Consider the following 17503-nt stretch of genomic DNA (forward strand, 5'->3'; position numbering starts at 1 on the left):
ACCCTAGACTCACCAGGCACCCCTGGCTCGGGCTTTGCGCTCTGGTACTGAGCACCAAAGGCCTCCGGGATCTTCCCAGGACTCCCCCCACCACCCCGCCATTTGCCCCCCCTGGGTCCTGAACCCTTCTTCCAGCTGGTATCCAGTCCTGAAGGGAGGTCTCCATGCCCACCCTCACCCCCAAATTCACCCCGCTGAGGGGAATCATCAATCTGACTCCATGTTCTCAGAAGGCAAATTTATTATTTGATGCTACAATCATGGATTAAAAAATACTATACTAACCTGTAGTAAAAAATACAGAAAGGATACTTTCAGAATGCTAAAAAGATAACAATAAAAACTCGTGACTCTTTCAAGAGTCTCCACAGAGCTTGGCTTTGATTGGCCAATGAGTGAAAACACTCCCACCAGAAACCAATGAAACAATCACCTGTTGGTCAACCATCTCCAAACACATTCCACATGAGCAAAAGAGAGGAGAAGCAAATGAGATCATTATTGTTTTCCTTTTTCTCTGAGGCTTCTCAGCTTCCCAGAAGAAAAATCCTGGCTGAAGGGATTTTTCAGAAAATGCAAATGCCACAGCAAGACTCCAGGAGGCTCTTCAAATGCGCTTTATTCCATTCAAGACTGTACAGCAGTCCGGCCTCGTGGGTGACACAGCCTGTGTCTACAGCTGTCAGCTCCAGCTGGAGTCCAGCCTGAAGACCCTTGAATTTTGCTTACAATGCATTCTACACTTTTCCCTGCTGAGCATCTTAATCCATAAGAACCAATCTATACCTTCACTTTTATCTCTAGCCTATCCTAACTACTATCATTACCATATTCATGTTACTATTCTCCAATCACTAAAAGTTAGTATGTTACAGTTGAGGCTAGAAGTTTTTCAGCTTTCTTGCAGTGGAAAATTCTGAGACCTTTTCTCTACTTGCAAATCGGCTGTCTTGTTGGACTGTGGAATCCTTCTGCTTGGTAAAACATCTTCTTCTTTCAGGTGGCTTTATCCTTTCCTCTGAGCCATAAAAACCCCTTCTAACTAACATAGCCTTTGCCTTCTCAGTTATCCAGCAAGACTGGCTCAGCACTTTTCTTCTACATCCAAACTTGCTTTCAACCCTACTCCTTCTTCAGATTCTACATTCAAAAATCTTTCTGCCAAGCATCCATATCTGTGAGACTTTCTTGTCAAACGTTCATCCATCCCAACACTAGATGCTGGGTTTTGCCCCTTCCCCAACCTCTTTCACACAATCCCCCACCAATCCCCAGCCCCTGCTCAGTCTGTTCTAGGATGCTGTCCTTCCTTTTCCCCACTTTTCTAACCTTTCCCACCCCAGACTGTGGCTCTGCCAGCTATCAGTGAGAAAAGCTCTGCTTGGCTGAAAATTCTTTAGTGACTTTTCTGACTGGCTGAGGAAAGGCCCAGGCATTGAGACAGGGAGAGATCCTGCCCTGATCACCAGCACAGGAAAAAACCCCAGCCTGGGGACTGCATTTATTACCAACAACATCAGAGCAGGTGAATAAGGAGTGAAAGAAATCTCTCCAACACCTTCCCCCCACCCAGTGGGGATCATCTGGAGGAATGTGGGTCACCAGCTCTCTGCCCAATGTGGGTCACTGTGGATCATCCAACATGGATCCTCCAGTGGGGGATGAAGTTGCAGCAGTGGAAGCTCTTCCCGAGGTTGAAGCACTGGAAGAGCTTCCCTTATTGGTGGCTCTCTTGGTGTCTGCTCAAGTTAGAGCTCTGTGAGAAGCTCTTGCCACAGTGCTCACACTCGTAGGGCCTCTCCCCAGTGTGAATGCCCTCTCCCCAGTGTGAATGCGCCGATGCCTCATAAGCTTGGAGTTGTGGGTGAAGCCCTTGCCACAGTCGGGGCAACGGAAGGGCCTCTCCCCAGTATGGATCATCCGGTGGGAGGCCAAGTTGAAGCTCTGTCTGAAGCTCATCCCTCGTTCCTCACACTTGTAGGGCTTCTCCCCTACAAGTGTGGATGTGCCGGTGCCTGATGAGGTGGTAGCCCTTTGATTGAAGCCCTTGCCGCAGTCAGGGCAGCTGAAGGCTCGCTCCCCTGTGTGTGTCCGCTGATGTATGAGGAGATTGGTGCTGCTTTGAAACCTCTTCCCACCGTCAGGGCAATCATAGGTCCTCTCCACGGTGTGGATCCTCTGGTGCTCAACTAGTAATGAGCTCTGGCTGAAGCTCTTCCCACATTCCAGGCACTTGTAGGGCCTCTCTCCAGTGTGCACACAATGGTGAATGAAGAGATTGGAAGTGTGCCTGAAGCTCTTCCCACACTCCAGGCACTTGTAGGGCCCCTCCCTGATGTGAAGCTGCTGCTGCTGCTATCTCCCCTGAGGGAGGATGGCTTCTGGCAGAGATAAAGAAAACTGCCCAATTATCAGCACTTGTAGGGCCCCTCCCTGGTGTGAAGCTGTTGATGATATCTGCCCAGAGGGAGGATGGCTTCTGGCAGAGATAAAGCAAACTGCCCAATTATCATCTGCTAATGGGCCATTGAGCCTCACTGCATGGCTGATAAAAATGACATCATCCCATTGTGAGAAGCTCTGCCCAGAGGGAGGAGCCAAGCATTCCTGCCTGGATATAAGCTGAGATTTGGAACACCCCAGTCAGGCTTTTCCCACGGGATTCCCAGAGGAGCAGCTTTGCTTCTGCACTGGCTTCCCAGAGGAAGGCTACACCTAGCTACACCACCAGTGGACCTTTGGAGGAAAACTAGACCCTTCTGCAGGATCATTGCTTCAAGAGAAGCACATCTGTCCCTCCAGGAGGACTGCAGCCACCATTTCACCGGACTGCTACAAACACCCTGACTAACAGGGTGTCAGGTTGGATTCTGACCCTGTCAGAGGTTGTTTTCTACTACTACATTTTAATTTCATTTTTCCTAGCAAAGAGCTGTTACTCCTACTCCTATATCATTCCCTGAGAGCTCCTTAATTTCAAAATTCGAATAATTCAGAGGGAGGGGGTTTACATTTTTGATTTTAAGGGAGGCTCCTCCTGCCTTAGCAGACACTTGTCTTTTCAAAGCAAGAGAGGCGAGGCAGCAGGACCATCAAACCCTAGGTGCTCATCCCTAGTTTCTCCCCAAAGCAGGATTTCCCATTCGCAAACCTTGGCCTGATGCAGGAGGAAAAGGCCGTGAGGAAGAGGAAGATGGCCTGGGAGGCCCAGGTAGGTGAGGAGGAAGTCACTGTCCCTTTCCCCCTCTCTCCTGCTCCTTCTCCTAGCCCAGCATGGCCCACGGCTGCAGGGCAACCTCGCTGCCAAGGCCATCCTGCCGGGGATGCGCTGGGGGGATCTCCTTGTCCTTCCCTGTGGCACGGAGGCAAATCCCATCCTCTCCTTGTCCTTCCTCCGCCAGGCACCCAGCCGAGGAGGGAGACCAGGCAGGACAAATCCCTGCAGCAGAACCTGGTGGAAGAGGCCGTTGTCAGCAGCTCCACGGCACAGGAATCCGATGGGGAGGAAAATCCCCGGAGATCCCGCATCAGGAGGGGCTGCAAACGCAGATCACGGGGATGCGAGGAGGAAAGACCCACCCTGGGCCAGGGAGGTGGCCGGAGCTCAGAGCTGGGGCTCCATGAGCAGCTCCAGGATGGGGAGAAGCCCCACAAGTGCTGGGAATGTGGCAAGAGCTTCAGCCAGAGAGTCGACTTGACCTGCCACATGAGAATCCACATGGGGGAGAAGCGCTACGTATGTGACCAGTGTGGGAAGAGCTTCACCCACAGCTCCAACTTGGTTGTCCACCTGAAGAGCCACAGCGGGGAGAGGCCCTATGAGTGTGCGGAGTGTGGCAAGAGCTTCAGCCGGACATTCTGCCTGATTGTCCACCTGAAGAGCCACAGCAGGGAGAGGCCCTACGAGTGTGATCAATGCAGGAAGAGCTTTCAGACCAGCTCCAATCTCCTCAGGCACCAGCGCACTCACAAGGATGAGAAGCCCTTCCGCTGCCCTGACTGTGGGAAAGGCTTCAAGTACAACTTCAGCCTCATCAACCACCAGCACACCCACACCCGGCTGAGGCCCTATGAGTGTCCTGAGTGTGGCAAGAGCTTCAGCCAGAGCTCCTATCTAATCTGCCACAGGAGACTCCATAGCGGTGAACGTCCCTATGAGTGTGGGCAGTGTGGGAGAAGCTTCTGCCAGCGCTCCCACCTGATCTACCACCTGAGGAGCCACACCGGCGAGAAACCCTACCAGTGTGATCAATGCAGCAAGAGGTTTCAGAGCAGCTCTCATCTTCTCAGACACCAGCGGATTCACGTGGAGGAGCGGCCCTTTCTCTGCCCCGACTGCGGCAAGGGCTTCAAGCACAACTCCAGCCTCGTCACCCACCGCCGCATCCACACTGGGGAGAGGCCCTTCCAGTGTCCAGAATGTGGGAAGAGCTTCTCACAGAGCTCTACCTTGACCAGACACCAACAGACCCACCGCTAAGGGAAGCCCTGCAAGTGCCCGCCTGCTGCAAGAGTTTCATGCGCTGCTCCAGCTCCATTCCCCACGGCTTCAGCACCGTGTGATCCCCAGTGATCCCAGCAGGCAGTGCCCCGCTGATCCATGCTGCTGATGATCCCTGTTGGGAAGTCACCTGCCTGCGAGGCTCCACCTCCTCCTGGCTCCCTGTGGGCACCCCCACACACCCACAGACCAACATCAGAAATCCACCGTGGAGAGTGGATGTGTTGACTTCTGGCCCCACAAAAATCTCACTTTTTCCATCTTCTGCTGTCATCAAGCAACACTGCATGGCCTTGGAGGTTGTCTGCAACATAAATCCGTCTTTTTAATTCTCTCTGGCCCATGGGCATCTTACACATCCAAAAGGGGATGGACTGGGGCAACACCCAAAATTTTGGAGACGCTGGGGTGGAAGTCCCTCGCATAAAGCTTCTTGCCACCACCCAAGCATGTGGATGCTCTGCTGGCAGGGACACGGAAATCCTTTTGTTTTGCTCTTGAAACAAAAAGGTTTCCCTTGCAAAGACCTGAAACTGGCCTGGAAATAAAGCTGTTGAACTCAGGCGTAGATGGAGACCTGTAGGACACAATGACCTGGGTGGGGACATGGGGAGACATGGCCGTGGATGGGAATGTGGGGAACACGTGAACTGGGACATCATCAATGCCACCACCTGTGCCACCACAGTGCCATCAGCGCTGTCATCTCGGCCACGGCCAAACACTGTCCAATGCAGTTCCTGCCACCCTGTCTCCACTGTCATCACCGCAGTGTCCCGGCCCAATGTCAGCCCCCTACCAGGGCAGGACGGGGACCTCGATCAGCTGGTGAGAAGTGGCCCAGAAGCAAGTGACAGCCACCAGGGTGTGCCAAGGCCATCATGCTCTGGGGACCCCAACCACCCCTGGAGACAGGCTGGGCAAAGGCCAAGGCTCACTGTCACCTGCAGGGTCACGTGGCCCCATGCTGCGTGCCACCACAGGCATCCTGATGGCAGCATCCCCACACCTGTGGAAACATTGTCCCCTGCTGAGTGTCCTGCTGGCATCCAGGTGTCCCCTCCCCTTCATATCTCCCTACTCCCCACTGTGCCTCACTCTGACCCCTCTGTGCATCCCTGTCCTGCCCCACATGTCCCTGTCTCCCATCTGAGTCCCTGTCCCCATCTCCCCTATGTGTCCCTGTCCCCTTCTGTGTGTCCCCCTCGGGATTCTGGGGACCCAAAAATTTGAACACCCCCCCCCCCCACCTGAGGATCCTAATCCGCTCCACTCCACCCTCAGCTTTTCCAGGGGATTTTGGGGACTCTAAATTTCCCCTTCTCCTCACGTCAGGATTCCAAACCTGACCCTTTCCCACTCCACGCCGCTCTGGGACCCCACATCTTCCCCTCACCAAGTGGCCAGCACAAGCTCCGAGCTCCAGCACTGGGCACCACAACCCCCCGCACCAGACTCCAAGCTCCAGGACTGAGTACCAGCAACCCACCAACCACCGCCTCAAGAGGCTCCAAGCTCTGATACTGAGCATCTGCAACCCCCCTCAGACCTAGTGGAGACCTCTTGGGTTCACTCCAAGCATCAACACTGGACCCTAGACTCACCAGGCACCCCTGGCCCGGGTTTGCGCTCTGGTACTGAGCACCAAAGGCCTCCGGGATCTTCCCAGGACACCCCCCACCACCCCGCCATCTGACCCCCTGGGCCCTGAACCCTTCTTCCAGCTGGTATCCAGTCCTGAAGGGAGGTCTCCATGCCCACCCTCACCCCCAAATTCACCCCGCTGAGGGGAATGATCAATCTGACTCCATGTTCTCAGAAGGCTAATTTATTATTTGATGGTACAATCATGGGTTAAAAAATACTATACTAACCTGTAGTAAAAAATACAGAAAGGATACTTTCAGAATGCTAAAAAGATAATAATAAAAACTCATGACTCTTTCAAGAGTCTCCACACAGCTTGGCTTTGATTGGCCAATGAGTGAAAACACTCCCACCAGAAACCAATGAAACAATCACCTGTTGGTCAACCATCTCCAAACACATTCCACATGAGCAAAAGAGAGGAGAAGCAAATGAGATCATTATTGTTTTCCTTTTTCTCTGAGGCTTCTCAGCTTCCCAGGAGAAAATCCTGGCTGAAGGGATTTTTCAGAAAATGCCAATGCCACAGCAAGACTCCAGGAGGCTCTTCAAATGCGCTTTATTCCATTCAAGACTGTACAGCAGTCCGGCCTCGTGGGTGACACAGCCTGTGTCTACAGCTGTCAGCTCCAGCTGGAGTCCAGCCTGAAGACCCTTGAATTTTGCTTACAATGCATTCTATACTTTTCCCTGCTGAGCATCTTAATCCATAAGAACCAATCTATACCTTCACTTTTATCTCTAGCCTATCCTAACTACTATCATTACCATATTCATGTTACTATTTTCCAATCACTAAAAGTTAGTATGTTACAGTTGAGACTAGAAGTTTTTCAGCTTTCTTGCAGTGGAAAATTCTGAGACCTTTTCTCTACTTGCAAATCGGCTGTCTTGTTGGACTGTGGAATCCTTCTGCTTGGTAAAACATCTTCTTCTTTCAGGTGGCTTTATCCTTTCCTCTGAGCCATAAAAACCCCTTCTAACTAACATAGCCTTTGCCTTCTCAGTTATCCAGCAAGACTGGCTCAGCACTTTTCTTCTACATCCAAACTTGCTTTCAACCCTACTCCTTCTTCAGATTCTACATTCAAAAATCTTTCTGCCAAGCATCCATATCTGTGAGACTTTCTTGTCAAACGTTCATCCATCCCAACACTAGATGCTGGTTTTTGCCCCTTCCCCAACCTCTTTCACACAATCCCCCACCAATCCCCAGCCCCTGCTCAGTCTGTTCTAGGATGCTGTCCTTCCTTTTCCCCAATTTTCTAACCTTTCCCACCCCAGACTGTGGCTCTGCCAGCTATCAGCGAGAAAAGCTCTGCTTGGCTGAAAATTCTTTAGTGACTTTTCTGACTGGTTGAGGAAAGGCCCAGGCATTGAGACAGGGAGAGATCCTGCCCTGATCACCAGCACAGGAAAAAACCCCAGCCTGGGGACTGCATTTATTACCAACAACATCAGAGCAGGTGAATAAGGAGTGAAAGAAATCTCTCCAACACCTTCCCCCCACCCAGTGGAGATCATCTGGAGGAATGTGGGTCACCAGCTCTCTGCCCAATGTGGGTCACTGTGGATCATCCAACATGGATCCTCCAGTGGGGGATGAAGTTGCAGCAGTGGAAGCTCTTCCCAAGGTTGAAGCACTGGAAGAGCTTCCCTTATTGGTGGCTCTGTTGGTGTCTGCTCAAGTTAGAGCTCTGTGAGAAGCTCTTGCCACACTGCTCACACTCGTAGGGCCTCTCCCCAGTGTGAATGCGCTGATGCCTCATAAGCTTGGAGTTGTGGGTGAAGCCCTTGCCACAGTCGGGGCAACGGAAGGGCCTCTCCCCAGTATGGATCATCCGGTGGGAGACCAAGTTGAAGCTCTGTCTGAAGCTCATCCCACATTCCTCACACTTGTAGGGCTTCTCCCCGGTGTGGATGTGCCGGTGCCTGATGAGGTGGTAGCTTTGATTGAAGCCCTTGCCGCAGTCAGGGCAGCTGAAGGGTCGCTCCCCTGTGTGTGTCCGCTGATGTATGAGGAGATTGGTGCTGCTTTGAAACCTCTTGCCACAGTCAGGGCAATCATAGGTCCTCTCCATGGTGTGGATCCTCTGGTGCTCAACTAGTAATGAGCTCTGGCTGAAGCTCTTCCCACATTCCCCACACTCACAGGTCTGTTCCCCGCTGTGCAGCCGCTGGTGCTTGATGAGGCTGGAGCTCCACCTGAAGCTCTTCCCACATTCCAGGCACTTGTAGGGCCTCTCTCCAGTGTGCACACAATGGTGAATGAAGAGATTGGAAGTGTGGCTGAAGCTCTTCCCACACTCCAGGCACTTGTAGGGTCGCTCCCTGGTGTGAAGCTGCTGATGAACTACCAGGTTGGAGATCCAGCTGAAGCCCCTGCTGCCTCCCAGGCCCAGGGTGGGTCTTTCCTCCTCAATGCCCTGTGATGTGTGGGTGGAGTCCATCCTCGTGCAGGATCTCTGGGGCTCCTCCTCCCCATTGGATTCCTGTGCTGTGCAGCCGCTCAAAACAGCCTCTTCCACAAGGTTCTGCTGCAGAGATTTGTCCTTCCTGGTCTCCATCCTCAGCTCCTGTTCTGTTAGAGGAAGGACAAGGAAAGAATGGGATTCGCCTCCATTCCACAGGGAAGGGGAAAGAGATCCCCTCAACATGGCAGCAGCTCCTTGGCCACAGAGCAACACTTAACTTTCCCAGACCTTTCTGGGGAAGGCTGTGAGAAGATCAGAGAAAAGAATGAGAAATAATTCTTGTCTTAGCTTGCTGCACCTGTTATTGTGAGCGTATGGAACATCTTATGGAGATTTGTTTACCAAAGGATGGCTTCTTAATTAGCCAATGGTGATGTGTTTGAATCGGAGAACCAGTTAGGTCCAGGTGTATCATAACTGTCTACAAAAGCAATGGGTTTCTTAAAAATGAGATATATAAAAAAGAGATTGATCAGCCTTCTGTGAATCATGGGGTCAATACTAATTATTACTCGGCTGGGGGCCCGTTGTGGCGATCCCCACAGCGCATCCCTGGCAGGATGGCATTGGCTGCAGGGTTGTCCTGCAGCTGGGGTCTGTGCTGGACTGGGAGAAGGAGCAGGAGAGAGGGGGAAAGGGGAAGTCACTCCCCTCTCTTTAGTCTCCCCACTTAGGTATACTCTGGTGTTTTTTGGGCCCCAGGGTCTCTTCTCTCTTCATTCTCTGCTTTGGGGTGCCGGGGATCAACTGCCCCTCTCCAGGCTGTTGAGGGTCTTGCAAATTGCAGCACTCCTCCCTCTCTGGGCTCCCCACTTTGGAGTCCTGGAGGACACAGGGGTCTGCTTCTCCAGGCTGCTTCTATCAGCAGATGTCACCAGGACCCCCCAGTGTCCCCCCATGGGGCACTTTCCACCCAGCTTTGGAGTTCTTAATTCCCAAATGTTTTTCCCCCCAAAAAAAAAAACAAACCCAAGGTTCCCCCAGGATATGTGGGCCGAGCTCCATCTCCCTGGTCACCTGCGGGGTTGGGGGAGGCTGATGCTCCCAAGGGTGGGGGGACTGAATTCAGAGAGTGCTCAGCCTCATGGCTTCTTCTACTTTTCTTGATCCTGCTTTGTTCCTCCTCCTCCTCTTTCTCCTACTTAAACCCACCTCCTTCTCCTACTTCCATCCCTTCTGATGCTTCTTCTTCATCCCTCCTCCACTTCCCCCCAGCAGCAGCGACACCCTCGTGGCAGGAGCGGGGCTGGAGCCGGGACAGGTCAGGATGGGCAGCGCGGGGCTCTCGGCTGCTCCCACCCGCTGGGGGCAGATGGAACCCAACCCGGGGAAAAGGAGAGGGAAATTGGGGAAAGTGGGGGCTGCAGATCCACACTGGGACTTGCTGGGGACCCTGGCTGGGGACTGCCAGCCCTTGGGGCTCCTCTTGGGAGATCCAGGAGGCGGAAACGCAGAGGGGGCTGGGGGATCCCAGGAGTGGATCACTGGGAGTTACTGGGCTGTATTGGGGTAAATGGAACCTCTCTGGGGCAACTGGGAGTGACTGGGAACAACTACAAGCATGTTGAGGGCAACTGGGATATACTGGGACTGTTTGTGACCATACTGGAGTGATTGGAACCCCACTGGGAACAGCTGGGACCATAAAGGGGAGAACTGGGACCATGCTGGGAACAACTGGGAGTGAATGGGAGTGACTGGGTCTTCACTGGGGGTAACTGGACATGACTGGGACCATGCTGCGAGGGACTGAGATCATATGGGGAGTAACTGGGACTATACTAGGAGCAACTGGGTGCAGCTGGGATCAGGAGCAACTGGAACCATGCTGGGGGCAACTGGAATCACACTGGGATCACAGTGGGAGCAGCTGGTCATGATTAGGGACACTGGTTCCATACTGGCAGCAACTGGGACTGCACTGAGGGTGACTGGGAGTGACTGTGAGCAACTGGAATCAGGCTGGAAGCAACTGAGGACAAATGGGAGCGACTCTGAACATGCTGGCAGCAACTGGGATATACTGGGAGGGACTGAAACCATACTGGGGGTAAATGGGAGCAACTGGAACCACACTGGATGATTATGGGAGCAGTTCTGCCCAAGCCAGGGATCCTGCTGCACCTGGCTGGGATCATTTTGGGAGTGACTGGAATTGTAGTGGGAGTATCTGAGAGTGACTGGGGTCCTACTGTAAATATACTGGGAGTGACTGGGATTGTAGCAGGAGTGACTGGGATCATCCTGGAAGTGACTAGAACTATACTGGGAGTGACTATGGGTCCAACTGGGACCACCTGGGATTCTAATGGGTCTGAATGGAACCTGACTGGGGGTTACTAGGAGCTACTGGGTCCATGCTGGGAGGAAATTGTGCACACACTGGGAGCAACTGGGATCAACTGGAAGGTGCTGGAACCATGCTCAGGCAACTGAGACCACAACTGGGATCATACTGGGAGCAACTGGGACCACACTTTGGGCAACAGACAAAAACTGGGATCATGCTGGAGGAAACTGGGAGTAACTGGGAACGACTGGGATCATTCTGAGGTAGCTACAACCTTACTGAGGCAACTGGGATATATTGGGAGTGTCTGTAACCATACTGGGGGGACCGAAACCACACCAGGAACAGCTGGAATCATGCTGGGGGCAACTGGGAGTGAGTGGGACCATGCAGAGAGGGGACTATTCTAGGGACAACTGGGATCATATGGGTAGGAACTGGGAAGAACTAGAATTATTTTGGCAACAACTGTGACCATACTGAGATCACACTGAGGGTGACTGGAATCATACTGGGATTGACTAGGATTGGATGTGAGCAACCGGAATCATGCTGAAAGGAACTGGGAGGAAGTGGAGTGACTGGGAGCATGCTGGGGGTGACTGGGTTCTACTGGGAGAGACAGGGAGTCACTGTGATCATACTGGAAGCTACTGGGGTCATGCTGGCATTGACAGGGAACTGGGATCACAGTAGGGGCCACTGGCATCATACTGGGAGTGACTGGGTGTCCTGGGGTGACTTTATGATGCTGAATTGTATCCCCATTCATCTGTTTAGCCCAGAAATAAGTTGTGCACCTTTAAGATTGGTTCTGAGCATGAAGGGTGGGGAGAAGAAGTGTGCACTTTTCAGACACTGCACTCACTGCTCCACATTCTGGCTCCTGGGCTGTGTTGTCTGCGAACGGACAGATGGCAGGACAGAGCTCTCCTTTGCTTTTAGTTAGTTTTTAGCTAGCTGAGGCACAGAAGGTCCCCAGACTGTGGTTTCTCTTTTTCTTGGAACTGTTTAAACCTGCTCTGGACTCAACACCCAGAAGAGCTCCAGCAGCTCCACCTGTGGCCCACCGGGCCGGGCCTGGGCCACGGCATTTCCAGCACCAGAGGGACTGATAAAGGAGGGACTGAGTATCCAAGCTACAGCCCACAAAGGGCACTTTCTGAGTTTGTCATCTCTTTTGGAGTGGCAAGAGGCTTTATTGTTTAATATTGTTTTGGTTTTTGTGCTGGGGAATGCTTTGCCTGTTAAATAAACTGATTTTTTCCACTTTTCTGCAAAGAAATATTTTCTCGAACCAGTTCGGAGAGGGGCCACTTGAATCTGCTTTCTAGAGAAGCCCCTTTAGAGGTTTCCTCCCACATTTGCCCTAAACCAGGACAAATACAATTTTTGGTGTCAAACACATGGCTCAAGAAAGTGGAAAAAACCTGTTCCGACTGCATTTTGGTTGTACTTACTCTGTATTGGGATGAGGCAGTCAGTATCCATGTTGCTTGAATTCGTAATGTCTCTACAGGTGGAGGCCTTCATGTGTTTCTGGTCCCCAGGCTTTTTTTAAGTTTTAATACCTTTCTGGTCCCTAGCATATTCTTTTATCTGAAAATAGCTCCAGTACTGTCCCCAACACATAGCTTTTACAGTAGAGGGGCATGGGTTAGAACAGCTATTGTGCTGGGCTTGGTGATAATGATTTATAGGGAGTTTACAAAAGTACTGGAGTCTGTTCAAGATACGTATGGTTTATGGTTTCTTTGTCCTACCCTGCATCCCAGTTCCAGTAGCATGTTTTGGGGGTTTATTAGTAATTGCACCCAGTTTCTCAGAGGAGGAGCAGGGGATGAAGCTTTTCAGCCCTTCCTTTCCTTCCCCTTTCAATCTGTTATGTCACTTTTTGAGAATGTCCCCCTGAATGAGAAGTTTTCCCCTGAATGTTAAAGAGACCGCTTTCCTAGTATTTAATCTGGTACACTTCCTCTACATGGTCTGCAACTTCTCTAGAACACGGGCTGAGATGTCCAGAGGAGCTGATGAGAGCCCTGACTCAGAAGTTGATCCAGACGTGGCAAATCCTGGTGTGGAGAATGGGAGAGAAGGGGTTGAAACCTGAAGGAATGTTCTGATCCCCCAGACTGGCCTGGGCCATAGCATTTCCAGCACCAGAGGGGCTGATAAAGGAGGGACTGAGTAAGCCAAGCTACAGCCCAAAAACGGAAGTTTCGGAGTTTGTCATCTCTTTTGGAGCAGCAAGAGGTTTTATTGTTCAATATTGTTCTTTTTTTTCTTTTTGTGCTGGTGAATGCTTTGCCTGTTAAATAAACAGGTTTTTTCCACTCTTCTGCAAGGAAATATTTTCCCAAACCAGTTGGAGGAAATCTGCTTCTAGAGGAACTTGAATCTGCTTTCTAGAGAAAAACCTTTAGAGGTTTTCTCCCAAATTTGCCCTAAACCAAGACACTGGGATTAGACTGCAAGTGACTGGGATCATATTGGGAGGAATTGGGATCATACTGGGAGTGGCTACAATAATACTGGGATTATGGCGGGTGTCCATGGACCCTGACTAGGGCTTACTGGGAGCTACCAGGCCCATGCTGGGAGCCAACTGCATGGCTGGGAGGAACTGGGAGCAACTGGCAATTACAGGGTACATGCTGGTGACAACTTGGATACACTGAGAGTGACTGGGATAATCCTGGGGGCAACCGAACCATGCTGAGGTAACTGGGAGTACCTGGCAACGAGTACAAGAATGTTCAGGACAACTGGGATATACTGGGAGTATCTGAGACCACATGGGTGGTGACTGGGACCAGACTGGGAGCGACTGGTAAGATGCTGGGGGGAACTGGGACCATGATGGGGGCAACTGGGGCAAGCACGAGTGACTGAGGCCCTGCTGGGAAAGTCAGGGATCATACTCCCCAGGGAGTGACTGGGACTGTATTACCCGCAAATGGGAGAACTGGGAACACACTGTGTGAAAGCAGGAGGAACTGGGAGCAACTGGGACCATGCTGGGGGCAAATTGCATCATAATAGGGAATGACTGGGAGGGACCGGGCTCATACCGGGAGCAAAAGGGATCATGCAGGGAGTGAGACAAAAGGGACCAGGATCATAATGGCAGTGACTGGGCTCATACTGGGACCCCCGAACCCCTTTCCCGGCCATCCCGCCCCTCCAGCCCCAGCACCCCCCACTGCCGGGGTCCCGGCAATCCCAGGGGTCCCCCCCTCTCGGGGTCCCCGCTTTGCCCTCCTGGGGCTCTCCTCTCTCTGGGCTCGGCTCAGGGAAGCCGCGGCTCTCCCGGGGCTCCCCAAACCGGTGTCCCCCCGCCGGCGCCGCCGCTCCCCGGTCCCCACGTGGCCCCGGCAGAGCTCGGGGGGCCCGGCCGGGAAGCCCAACCCCCACCCGGGGGGACCCGCATCCCCCCGCCGGGGCTCTGCCGCCACCCGCACCGGGACCCCCCAACAACCCCACCCGGGGACCCCCGATGTGCCCCCGAGGGCCATCTGCGGCTGGGCTTTGGAGCCCTGAAAGCCCCAAACATCCCCCTCCCCCAAAATAAATCCAAACCCAGGCATCCCCGGGATATTTGGGGCGAGCTCCCCCTCCCCGGGCACCTGCGGGATGGGGAGGCGATGGTCCCAGAGCTGCGGTGAGTTCAGACGGCGACGGAATGGCGCGATTCCTCCACGCCTCAGCCTGCTTCCTGCTGCCGCTCCGCCTCTTCCTCCCTCCTTCCCTCCTCCTGCTCCTCCTGCCCCGTTCCCGGAGCCCTCGCAGCCCGCGGCAGGAGCGGGGCTGGAGCCGGCACAGCTCGGCACGGGCAGCGCGGGGCTCTCGGCTGCTCCCACCCGCTGGGGGCAGATGGAACCCAACCCGGGGAAAAGGAGAGGGAAACTGGGAAAAGTGGGGGCTGCAGATCCACACTGGGGCTCGGTGGGGACCCTGGGTGGGAAATTCCATCCCTGTGGGCTGATGCCCGAAAGACAGGCTGGAAATAAATCCTCACAGACCCGTGTCTGTAGAGCAGGTATTTGTTGATTGCAGCGCTGGTGGGGAGGGGATTTCTGCACCTAAACTCGCCCACGTTTGTCACGTACTGTGGTGTATTTATACAATAAGTGTTGCTCAGTGTCGCTGTGTCACTACAACATCATCGCCTACGTGCCAGAACTCGTTTACATAGTATGAGCTCGTGGTTATTAGATAGTTCTTCGGCACCACCCCTGCACCTCCCCAGTCTGGGAGTCGTCAGGGGTCTGTGATGAAGGCTTCCAAGGCCTTCTTTGCATCTGAACGTTTCAACTCTGTCTTTGGAGCACACGCCGTTACGGTGTTCCTTGGTGTGTCTGGTCCTAACCGGCCAAAATGCTTTATTTTGTGGCTAATTGGCTTTGCACTTGCCAATTTCTCATTAGTACTATACCTCTCTGTCTCTGAAGCTATCCACCTGGTGAGGTTTTTTTCTTCTTTTTTTGTCTATTCAGCATTAAGCAACTAGTTAACCATATCCTAGTCATTGCATTGTAGAAAGTTATTTAAATCAGGTTATATAGGTATAAAAGTTATGATTCAGGTTATATAGGCACAAAAATGTATGATTCAGGTTATCTAGGTATATTTATATAGATATATAAAAAGTCATAATTTCGGTTCTGTTGATATCAGGTTATACAGATATATCAGGTAATAGTGATAGCTTGTAACTCAAGCTCTATCAGCACCTTGTAACTTTGATCTAAGTTCTGTCAGCATCAGGGCTCTTCCCAAAGGCCTGGAGATCCTGGAGCAGGGACTGCAGAGACGGGTGAGGGATCCCAAGAGTGGGATTTTGGGGATGGGATCCGTGTGGATGGGAATGTCCCGCTCCCTTGCCGGGGCAGGGTCACACCTGAGCCAGGTGTGCAGGGCAGGGCCTTGCCCTGACCCCAAGCACAAAGGGGGCTGTGCACCCCCTCTGCCCCCTCCCCAAATTCCCTCTGGGGGAGGAGGAGCTGGGGCAGGAGCCCTGTGGGGAGGGACAAGGGGGTGACAGCGGCATGGTGGGGGGTCACACACGGCCCCTGGGGATCCCCCCTCACTCCCAGGGTGCCAGGAAGACAAACCCCTACATGGAGCCCCTGTCCCCCAGCAGCACCTTGTGGGAGGGGTCTGGTGGCAGCTCTGGGGGTCTGGGGGCTCCTACTGGAAGTGATTGGGCTCTCCTGGGATCCTATGGAGATCATACTGGGAGTGACTGGGCCCTGGGAAGCACAGGATGGTGAGGAGCAGGAGGACAACTCCCATCCCAGCCCCACAAATAGCCCCTACTCCCATGGATCCCCCAAGCCCCTGGCTCCCCCAGCTCACCCCTGCTCTGACTGTACTGGACTTGCAGCATCTCCAGGTCGGTGGTGGATGTGCTGGGTGCACTCACCTGCCTGGCTCTGGGAATCCCAATATTCCATCTCAAATCTGGCTCTGCTCTAAGGGGTGCATGCAAAGGTGGGTGAGGGGGCTGGAGCACTGACTGAAGGACTTCCCACATTCCAAGCACTTGTAGGGCTTCTCCCTGCCATGAAGGTGCTCAGGAATCACCAGCTCTGAGCAGCATCTGGATCTCTGGCCCCCATCCCAGCACAGGGTGGGTCTTTCCTCCTCATGGCTCCCCGGGCTGGGTTTGCAGCCCCACTTCATGTGGGATCTCTGGGCCTTTTTGTGCCCACTGAATTCCTGCAATGTTGAGCCTATCAAAACAGGCTCTTCCATGAGGTTCTGCTGTGGGGATTTGTCCTCCCTGGTCTCCATCCTCAGGTCCTTGTATGGGGGAGGAAGGAAAAGAGGAAGGAAGAAGAAAAAGGAAGAAAAAAACCCAGAAAGACAGATGGAAGGAAGGAGCGAAGGAGATTTATTTTCGTACCACAGGGAAAGAGAAAGAGATTTCTCCAATCCACCCCTGGCAGGACAGCATTGCCAGCGGGTTGTCCTGCAGCTGGGAGCTATGCTGGGCTGGGAGATGGAGCAGGAAAGAGGGGGAAAGGGGCAGTGACTTCCTCCTCACCTGCCTGGGGCTCCCAGGGCATCTTCATCTTCCTTGCAGCCTCCTCCTCCATCGGGCCAAGGTTTGGGATTCCTGTTCTTGGGGAAAAACAATGTGTGGGCCTGTTGCCTTGGGTGTTCCTCCTGCCCAAGTCCATCTCTAGAAGTCAGCAGGTGTCTGGTGTCCATAAAAACATCCAGACCACCAAGGTTCATCCACCCTCTAAAAAACCCAAACCACCAAGATTCACCAAACAACCACACACCCAGGAGTTTCCCTGCTCTGGTCTCTCCTCTTTGGGGTTCAGGGGCTCCCTCCTGTCTGGCCTTCTGCAGCTCCAGTGTGCATTGGTATCCCCTCTCTCTGGGGGGATACCAATGCACACTGGGCAATGCCAGAGGTTCCCTTTCTCTGGGCTGCCCAGGTGGGTGTCAGAGGGGCTCCAGGGGTGCTGCCTGTGCGGGGTCCCCATTGCAGGGCCCCGGGGTCCCCATGGGTCTCCCTTGTCCATGGTCCCAACATCTCCAGGCTGCCGGGGTTCCCCCTTATGGGGACGTCTGACC

At 53.2% G+C, this 17503-nt stretch overlaps 1 protein-coding gene and 1 pseudogene across 1 annotated transcript in view; one reads left to right on the top strand and one right to left on the bottom strand.

Annotated features, from left to right (window-relative positions):
- Positions 1–17503, top strand: part of LOC135292574 (uncharacterized) — a 98206-nt gene that overhangs the window by 69281 nt on the left and 11422 nt on the right. The window contains exon 14 of the mRNA XM_064406739.1: positions 3635–4474. Within this exon, the coding sequence (XP_064262809.1) occupies positions 3635–4474 (840 nt within the window). The remainder of the gene's footprint in view (positions 1–3634; positions 4475–17503) is intronic.
- On the bottom strand, positions 1307–14056 carry LOC135292579 (zinc finger protein OZF-like; annotated as a pseudogene).

This window comes from Passer domesticus, unplaced genomic scaffold (assembly GCF_036417665.1).
Source record: "Passer domesticus isolate bPasDom1 unplaced genomic scaffold, bPasDom1.hap1 HAP1_SCAFFOLD_37, whole genome shotgun sequence".
In the NCBI taxonomy this organism is placed as follows: Eukaryota; Metazoa; Chordata; class Aves; order Passeriformes; family Passeridae; genus Passer; species Passer domesticus.